The 9,658-nt window shown below is 39.9% G+C and overlaps 1 protein-coding gene across 1 annotated transcript in view; it reads left to right on the top strand.

Annotated features, from left to right (window-relative positions):
• anxa13 (annexin A13) overlaps positions 1-9,204 on the top strand; it is a 16,169-nt gene extending 6,965 nt beyond the window's left edge. The window contains exons 3-11 of the mRNA XM_058396374.1: positions 994-1,088; positions 1,181-1,351; positions 2,222-2,255; positions 2,782-2,861; positions 5,125-5,193; positions 5,991-6,092; positions 6,192-6,267; positions 7,759-7,871; positions 8,076-9,204. Of these exons, the coding sequence (XP_058252357.1) occupies positions 994-1,088; positions 1,181-1,351; positions 2,222-2,255; positions 2,782-2,861; positions 5,125-5,193; positions 5,991-6,092; positions 6,192-6,267; positions 7,759-7,871; positions 8,076-8,195 (860 nt within the window). The 3' untranslated portion in view covers positions 8,196-9,204. The remainder of the gene's footprint in view (positions 1-993; positions 1,089-1,180; positions 1,352-2,221; positions 2,256-2,781; positions 2,862-5,124; positions 5,194-5,990; positions 6,093-6,191; positions 6,268-7,758; positions 7,872-8,075) is intronic.
• The last annotated feature ends 454 nt before the right edge of the window (positions 9,205-9,658 follow it).

Genomic DNA, 9,658 nt, shown 5'->3' with positions numbered 1-9,658 from the left:
GTCTGTGGGTCAGTAGATGGGTGGTGGTGTATTTTGTGTGTGTGTGTGTGTGTGTGTCTGTCTTTCTGTCTGTAGGTCAGTAGATGGGTGGTGGTGTATTTTGTGTGTGTGAGTGTCTGTGTGTCTTTCTGTCTGTAGGTCAGTAGATGGGTGGTGGTGTATTTTGTGTGTGTGTGTGTGTGTGTGGGGGTCAGGAGATGGGTGGTGGTGTATTTTGTGTGTGTGTGTGTGTGTCTTTCTGTCTGTAGGTCAGTAGATGGGTGGTGGTGTATTTTGTGTGTGTGTGTGTGTCTGTCTTTCTGTCTGTAGGTCAGTAGATGGGTGGTGGTGTATTTTGTGTGTGTGTGTGTGTGTCTGTCTTTCTGTCTGTAGGTCAGTAGATGGGTGGTGGTGTATTTTGTGTGTGTGTGTGTGTGTGTGTGGGGGTCAGGAGATGGGTGGTGGTGTATTTTATATATGTGTGTGTGTGAGTGTCTGTGTGTCTTTCTGTCTGTGGGTCAGTAGACTACTAGCATCCATGCTAACAACATGAGGTCATTAAGGACATTCTAATGAGTTACTAGAATTTTTTTTAACTAATAATTGACTTTTAGTCCACAATGTGTGTCACAGGTTTATACTTTGACAGTGACCTCGTTAGATATTATCACAATAAGACTGAAAACAACTTCTGATCATGATGCGCAGGAAATCTGTGTGCTTCGTTTCCTCAGCTTCCTGAAACTTGAGATGTTTTATAACTGCTAGCGCTTAGCATGGAAGCTCTGCTAATGTGTTTTTAACAGGAAGTGCTTGTGTGCAGGTTTAAATGGTTTAAATGGAGTCATCACATGCTAGCTCCATGCTGTCATTTAGAGCAATTCTGATTGTTTCTTTCAGTAAACATGTTCTCCAGGAACTTTATCAGATAAACATGACAAAAGACCTTCTCTTAGTGTCTTATAGGACAATGGTGTCTTCTGTTCCATCTGAAATTCTTCCTCGTTTTTTCAGGCACTGATGAAAAAGCCATCATCGCAATCCTGGCTAATCGCAGTGCGGCTCAGCGAATGGAGATAAAGCAGGCTTACTTCGAGAAATATGATGATGTAAGTCTGAAAGTTATCTGTGACGCTGTATATAAGGACAGGAGACAGAGAGAGTGAGGAAGTGGTGTTTGTGTGTTTTGTGATGTTCTCAGGAACTGGTGGACGTGCTGAAGAGCGAGCTGTCTGGAAATTTCGAGAATGCCATCATTGCCATGCTGGACCCTCCACATGTGTTTGCAGTGAAGGAGTTGCGCAGGGCGATGAAAGGAGCGGGTACTGATGAGGACGTCCTGGTGGAGATCCTCTGCACTGCCACCAACGCTGTATGTCTCAGAAGGATGAGAATCAATTTCACACTATACACTTCAGAGCCATACGACTATACGAGTTTTTGTGGACTCTCAGCGGTCATATGGACTTTAAAGGTTTGTGTGGACTCTCAGGGGTTGTGTGGACTCTCTGGGGTCATATGGACTTTAGAAGGTTGTGTGGACTCTCAGGGGTCATATGGATTTTAGAGGGTTGTGTGGACTCTCAGGGGTTGTGTGGATTTGCAGGTGTTGTGTGGACTCTGGTAGGTTGAGTGGATTTTGGGGTTTGTGTGGATTCTCAGAGGTTGTTTGAATTCTGGGGGGTTGTGTGGACCCTTGAGAATTGTGTGGATTCTCGGGGGTTGTGAAAACTCTCAGGGGTTTTGTGGACTCTGGCAGGATATTTGGACTCTTGGAGGTTGTGTGGATTGTGGTGAGTTGTGTGGACTCTTGGGGACCGTGTGGATTTTAGAGAGTTGTGTGGACTTTTGGAGGTTGTGTGGCTTCTCAAGGGTTGTGTGGATTGTGGTGAGTTGTGTGGACTCTCAGGGTTTGTGTGTTATATTGCTGTAGCTGTGGTTTTGCTCTGAGCTGATATTAGCTCATTGAGTATTGATGATATTAGCGCAAACATTTTCCTGTATTTTACAGTAACAATTTTTTATTGGTTTATTAACTCTGCAGGGTAACGTTTAATTCTTTTCTCCGGGGAAATAGCACATTCATGTATACATACTACTACACGTAAACATTTGTATATCGCAATATTCTGAAAACAAGCTTCATTTACCTCAGTTTTTATTTCCTTATCATTTTAATGTGCTCAAAAATAGTTATTATTGCATTTCTAACATTTTCCTCCTCATTTCTCACTTCCTGCAGGATATTGCCACTTACACGGATACCTACTTTCAAGGTCAGGACAGAAACGTGTTTTGTATAAATGTCTTTGATTGGATTAAAAAAGAAACAGTTCTGTTGTTTATATGTAACTCGTGATGGATCTGCATTGTGATTAGATTTTGTGTTACTGCAGATTATTATTGTTTATTAGCTCAGAACAAGACAGTTTCATTGTCATTACAGATATTACAAAAATGCTAAAAACATGACAAACGTGACAGTTTAAAATGGACAATGGGGTAAAAGATGATAAATAAATGCTGAGTAAGAGCGTACGATGAGGACAATAGAGTAAAGACAGCACAAGGCATTACACACAACACAACCATTGTAAGCCTAAATACACAGCTATTTATGTATAGGTCTATAGAAATACAAGCTCTGTTTATCCTCACAGACAGAAGAAGCTCAGCCTTTTGTATCAGAGAAGATAAGTCTGTGTCTCTGGCTTTAAGCGCTCATTGTATTTGCTTTTAGTTTGCAGTGTAGCACATACACACTGTTTGATGATCTAACCAGTCTAATCATCTTCTCTACAGTGCATGAGCGAGATCTGGAGTCGGATATCGCAGGAGACACCAGTGGAGATGTCAGGAGGCTGTTAACTCTGCTCCTTGAGGTACATACAACCTTCTATAGAGCTGCTTTAGGAGCATTAACATGGATAAAATTAGGAATAACGTCATAATATAGAGAATAATGTGATAATAGATTATATCACAAAAATTCTAAAAAGAATGGTGTAATATGTGATGGAAATAGATGGCACAATATTTCAAGATTAAAGTAGGAAAAAAATTGTGATGTCGGATATTATGAGGAAAAAGGAGGAATCATTTAGGAATAAAGTTCTGATATAAGGAGAATGAAATGATTAACATTTGGAGAATAAAGTGGTAATATACTGAACAAAATTTATAGCATTTACTGTCATGAGAATTTTGTGTATATGATATTTTTTTAATATGATAAAATAATTTAATTACTTTTTTAATGTAATAAAATGATTGGCAATATTTTGAGAATAAAGTGGCATAGGTCGCCCTCAAGACTATTGATGTTTATTTCTCTAAATATCATGAATTTGTTATTCAAATATTTTTTTTTAAATTCACATTATGGCTTTTATTTCCTTTTATATTTCTCATAATATCAGAACTTTTTTCTCAATATATTATGAGATTTTTCAATCAATATTGATCTATATACATTTGCTCTTGATATATTACTACTTTGTTTTAACATATTATGACATTATTTTCAAACTATTGCAACACTTTTATTTAAAATAAGATTTCTTCTCAATATTTAAAAACTTTTTTTCTCATAATATCAAATATTAGTCTCCAAATCTTTTCATTTTCAGCCATTTCTCTAAACCGGCCCTGTAAGCTTCCGATTCTCTGAAAAAGTGGTCAGAGTTAGCTATAAGGCTCAGAGTGAAACTGACCTGTCTCTGACTGTCCCTTTCTTGAACTCCGCCCCTCTTCCTCCACACATGCCAGATCTGATTACAGACCGGGGTTTAGTAACACAGCAGAATGAAGGCCTCTGTTTCACTTTCCTCCTAATGAATGCCTCTGATGCTTCACTTTCTGGAGGTGTGCGATAGACTAAAGAGGTCAATGACTGGATTCTGTACACAGGAATGTCCTAATCAGTAGTCCTGGCTCTCAGGATAATATTGTTTTCCTCGCTGGAAATCACAGAAAACACTAGCTTAGTCACGTTCCATGCCTAAGGGGGTGGAGTTTGGCCTGATCTAGCTCCTCATCCCAGGGCAGAATCAAAATAAAAAAGGCCAGGGGGTGGGGTCAGATTGATGAAGCTTCTCCGACCTGGTCTGAGTTAGACCTGATTTAGCTCCTCCTATCCAGGCAGAACCAAAATAAAAAAGTACAGGGGGCAGAGTCTGACCTGATCTAGCTCCTCCTACATAAGCAGAATCAAACTAAAAAGTCCGGTGGTGGGGTCAAATTGATCTATCTCCTCCTACCTGGGCAGAGTCATCCAAAGGGTGAAGTTAGACCTGATTTAGCTCCTCCTACCTGTAGTAGAACAAAAAAAAAAGTACTGGGGGTGGAGTCAGACTGATCTAGCTCCTCCCACCTAGGATTAATCAGAATAAAACGTCCAGGGGGTGGGGTCAGATTGATCTAGCTTCTCCTACCTGGGCAGAGTCATCTAAGGGGTGGAGTCTGACCTGCTCTAGCTCCTCCAGCCTGTAGTAAAACAAAAAAAAATTTAGTACTATTTAGTACTGGTGGTGGAGTCAAACTGTTCTAGTTCCTCCTACATGGGCGAAATCAAAATAAAGAGTCCAGGGGGTGGGGTCATATTGATCTAGCACCCCCTAACTGAGCAGAGTCATCCAAAGGGTGGAGTTAGACCTGGTTTACATTCTTCTACCTGGGCAGAATCAAAATAAAAAAGTGGTAGAGCTGGAGTCTGACCTGCTTTAGCTCCTCCTATCTGTAGTAGAACCAAAATAAAAAGTACAGGGGGTGGAGTCTGACCTGCTTTAGCTCCTCCTAACTGGTTAGAATCAAAATAAAAAAGTAGTGGAGGTGGAGTCTGACCAACTCTAGCTCCTCCTATCTGTAGTAGAACCAAAATAAAAAGTACAGGGGGTGGAGTCTGACTTGATCTAGCTCCTCCTACCTGGGCAGAACCAAAGTAAAATATCCAGGGGGTGGAGTCAGATTGATCTAGCTCCTCCTCTAGATCTTTCTTCTCTCTTTATATCTTTTATGCTGCATCAATTAATTAACAGTTTATCAGGTACATTGTGATTTCATCTGTACGTATGCGCTTCCCTCCTTCCATCATGTTGGTGAAATATTTTGGGAGTGTTTTTATTCCTACTGCATTCTCTGTTTTAGGGAAATCGAGATGAGAGTTATGAAGTGGACGAGGGTCTGGCTGAACAAGACGCCGTGTCACTGTTTGAGGTAGGACCTGTTTTTTTAGCTCATTTTTTTGTAAAAATCTGATAAACTGGCTAGCAATAAACTAATTGTGAAATCTGGGAGGTTTTAAAGAACCTGTTAGCAGGACCAAGTGCTGCTAACACTCTAGCGCCACCATAGGGACAAATTTTAGGCCATAATTCTGTAAATTATTAAAATTTGTGCCTAATTATTTATTACATATTTTGTTTCATCATCACCAAATTTGGTAGATGTCATCTCCACCATAAGCCTCATTAAACAGATCCAAAGGATTTAAACTCCTCCAAACGGTTTGCCTGTAATCATCGAGTCTGATAGCGAACCCGCCAAACAGGAAGTGAGGCTATATCTCATCAACGACTTCAGGCACTGACACAAAAATTGGTAGACCTTTTCATAACCATGACAAATTTCGTAGTATAACCACCTACTAGTCAGAATTTACGATAACATGCTTAAAATGATTTTGTTTAAGTATCATTTTTGCTAGTCCTTCTCAAAATTTTGTCAGATCGTCAACAAATTCAGCTCATGTCATCTTGAGCCCCGCCTACAGACACAGCAGTAACGTCATCTAGACCTTTTCTTCTACAGTCAGAGAATTGCACCACTATCCGTGGTCAAAACACACACCATGAGTGTAATAAAGTCATAAAATCTGAACGAGCAGCTCATCGAGTAGGTGCTTGGCCCCCTGAAATCGCTGCTCACAGCTTCAGTTATTGTTATTGTTAGAATCGACTTCATTCACAATATATAAAGAAAGTCAGTAAAAATGATTCCGATCACGTCCTCAGGCTGGAGAGGGTCGCTTCGGCACAGACGAGTCGACGTTCAGCTACATCCTGGCCACCAGGAACTACCTGCAGCTCCAGGCCACGTTCAAAGCCTACGAAGCCGTGAGTGTGTTGTAACACAACCTGAATAACAAAAACGTCTCACTGCTGTCTCGTCTCTGAGAGAACCGTGACTTACAGATCATGTTTCATCTGCCTTAGATTTCTGGAACGGAGATTCTGGATGCCATCCAGAACGAAACTTCAGGAACGCTGCAGAAGTGTTACATTGCACTGGGTGAGGATTAAAAACAAATGAAGGTCAGCTGGTCAGCTGTATGTGCTGGAGAAGGACCTTGAGGTGTCCTTGTCAGTGACCTTGAGGTTCCACAGGGGTGTAAAAATGTATTGGGACCCCACTACACTGGATAAAATAAACCGGATCTGTGATAATATACCAGTTTCCTACAACACGGGACAATTCTACCAGGAGTTCCAAAATAGGAGTTCCTTTAATGATCCAGTAAAACCTTACAGAACCTTTGGTAAAACATTTTTCCTCAGTGTCCCAGGTTGCCTGCCAGGTTCTAGGTTTGAAGCAAGATCTTAAAAGGTACTTTAGGAGTTTTAGCTTTCAAATTCTCTTTAAATTTAAGGTTCTTCAGTGGTTATGTGTCAGAATGCATGGTTCTGTGAAGAACTTTGGAGCATTTCAATTACACAGAAGGTTCTTTATAGTGGAAAAGGGTTCTTTAGAAATCTTTAAAAATGTTCTACAGGGCAATAGGACAAAAAGAAGATAGTTTAAGAACCATATACTGAAAGGCCCTTTGGGGGAGGAACCACTTTTTTGTTCTTCTTGGCATCTTTATTATTTAGAGTGCACTGTTCTAGGGTTTTACATGTCAGATCTGAAGGTTCCTCCAGAAGGACAACTGAAGTACGGCTTAAGAGTTAACAGTTACATAATTCAGGATTCCTAGCATCCAAAAATGGTTCTACATGAAACCATTTACAGAAATAAAACACTTTAATATTTAAGGTAAAGACCCCCGAAGAACCCTTTAAATGTTTTATATTTTTAAGAGAAATATTTATGAATTATTGCATAATTAAAGGTTCTTAGCTTCCAAAAATGAATCCTTTCTGTAAGGTTATACAGGGTTCTACGTAGAAGGTTTAAGGGTTCTCTCTGACGGACAACCAGAAAACAAACAAACATGCTTTTGGGTTTAAATTTTTTAGTAGCGTTCACAAAGGGTGTTTCAATGGTTCTTGAAGAGTTCACTGGCCAATTAAAGGTTGTTAAACTTTCCTTTCTTCCAGGAAAAAAGACCTTTTTATGGAGAATTGTACATCCATAAAATAATTCTATATATAGAGTTCATGTGGGTGCTGGAGGATCAGTGGTAGGTTTCTTGCCTATCATGTGGAAAGCCCGGGTTCGGTTCCCAGCCAGTGGATGCAGTGCTGGTCCCAAACCCGGATAAAATGGGAGGGTTGCATCAGGAAGGGTGTCCTGCAAAAAAACCTGTCAAGTTGTTGTGTGGACCAGTTGGTCCACTGTGGTGACCCCTCACACATGTAGGAAGCAGCTGAAAGATCAACAACATATATAGATTTAGTGTCCTTTTTAAATTTGTTAAAAAAAATTTCAAGCTAGTATACACCACAGTAAAGCTAGCACCATCATAGACCAGTCTAACACACACACACCCACACACACCATGCAGGAGTGCTGATTGGACCTCTGTATGCTGATTGGTTTGTGTGATCTGCTTCCGAACAGTACGATGTGCTAAGAATCCGCAGCTGTATTTTGCTCGGCGCCTGAACGCAGCCATGAAGGGAGCAGGCACTGACGAGGACACCCTCATTCGCATCATCATCGGCCGCTCCGAGGTATAGGACCCCTGACTGGACCTGGTCCAGTTTGACTTTTTGTTCTAATCATAACCATTAGCATTTTAGAGAAGGTAACAATCAAAAAGCCTGTAATAATGGATTAATAATTAAATATTTATTAGAATAAATATTCCAATGCCTGTCTCACTTTTATACCGAACATGTACCGCGCCCGTCACCTGCCGGCTCTTTGTTTCCCAGATCGACCTGGAGACCATTAAGGACATGTACCTGGAGAAATACGACATGCCTCTAAAGGAAGCCATCAGCTCCGAGTGCAGTGGAGACTTCAAGCGCCTCCTGGTGGCCATCTGTCATTAAGGCAGGGAAAGAGAAGCATCGATGCTCATGTAAACAAGGAAACTAACACAACTGACCGTTTAGTGCACACGACATGTCCAGTCCAGTTCAACACTCTCCGTAGTTCTGATGTGGTATTTAGTGCGAATCGTTTTCAGGCACTCAGAAAGGCTGTGAACAAAACACTGCTTTGAAGGTGTGTGACGAATCTACAGCAAGTTAACAAACCGGTTAACCAGCACAAGCAGTTAACTATATATCCAAATCCAAAGTAATGCTAAAATGTGGTATGTTTTACTATAATGCTCGTATACAATGCCAGTATCTTATTGTTTTTGTTATTGTGAGCCTGTTACATTTTCGAAAAGATCGTGAAGCACCTCTGTCACGCCTCTTTAATGAAAACTTGAACACGCTTTATCGACTGTTAAATAAAATATACGCTATGCAGTTTTAGTTTGCTGGAAAGTTGAGGAAGAAGAAACGATGAAGAATCACGAAGGACTCGGAAGTAAAGTAAATAAAAAAATTACAATCAGACACTTTTTAAGATGTGAAGGAGAAAAAAAGTTCATCACGTAGCTTTAGCTTTTCTCGCTCATCGTTGGTCAGTCTTGTTTCCTTTTACTGTATACTAACAAATATAATATATTTTTATCCTATTAAACATGTTCTATTTTACATCATGGATTATATTTCGATTTTATGTCACAGCCTGTAGCTTTAATGGCTTTAACTCGGTCTTATTGGCTTTGTAGGAAACATTCTTGATAAACAAAATGAAAAATGGCAGCTGGGTTTTTAACATCGAGATTTTAATGAAGTTAACTGAATTTTTCCTCTGATTTCTGTGACTAATCACGCTGTCAGAGAGCTAATGTGTTGTAACTATTTAACACGTGAACAGCATCACTCCCAGGGACCAGACACAATCTTATGGAGCGACGTGAATCTTATGGAGAAGACCAAAAATTGCCTGATGAAATAAACCTGTTGTTTAAAATTCCCAATAAAATATTAATACATGTTGTGATCTTGTTTGTTGTTATATCTTGCTAAATCATGGTTGTATAATCCAAAAAAAAGTTGTGCTTAAAAAATGTACATGCCTTGTCCACTTTATTAGGAACACCTGAATGTTTGGCCAATCAGGTTTCAGCAGCACAGTGCATGAAATCATACAGATTCAGGACAAGAGCTTCAGTTTATATCAAACCTCCAAATAAAGAAAAAGTCTGACTTTAAAGTACAATTTTAACCCTAGTTTGTTTCTTGGTACCAGATAGGTTTACATATTTTAGAATCTTTCAATTTCCTGCGATTTTCATACACAACATTTTCTAGATGTTACACAGACTGGTGTGAAAAAACAGTAAAGAATGTGAAAGTGTGATGTTTGGATGGAAACACCCTGTTAATGAGAGAAAACTTAGAGGAGAACGAGCAGACTGGTCCGAGCACCAGGAAGTCTGTAGTATCTCAAA

The sequence above is a fragment of the Hemibagrus wyckioides genome, linkage group LG01, assembly GCF_019097595.1.
Source record: "Hemibagrus wyckioides isolate EC202008001 linkage group LG01, SWU_Hwy_1.0, whole genome shotgun sequence".
NCBI classification, from domain to species: Eukaryota; Metazoa; Chordata; class Actinopteri; order Siluriformes; family Bagridae; genus Hemibagrus; species Hemibagrus wyckioides.
Note: the sequence above shows the minus strand (reverse complement) of the source record. Positions and strands in the feature narration are given on the sequence as shown.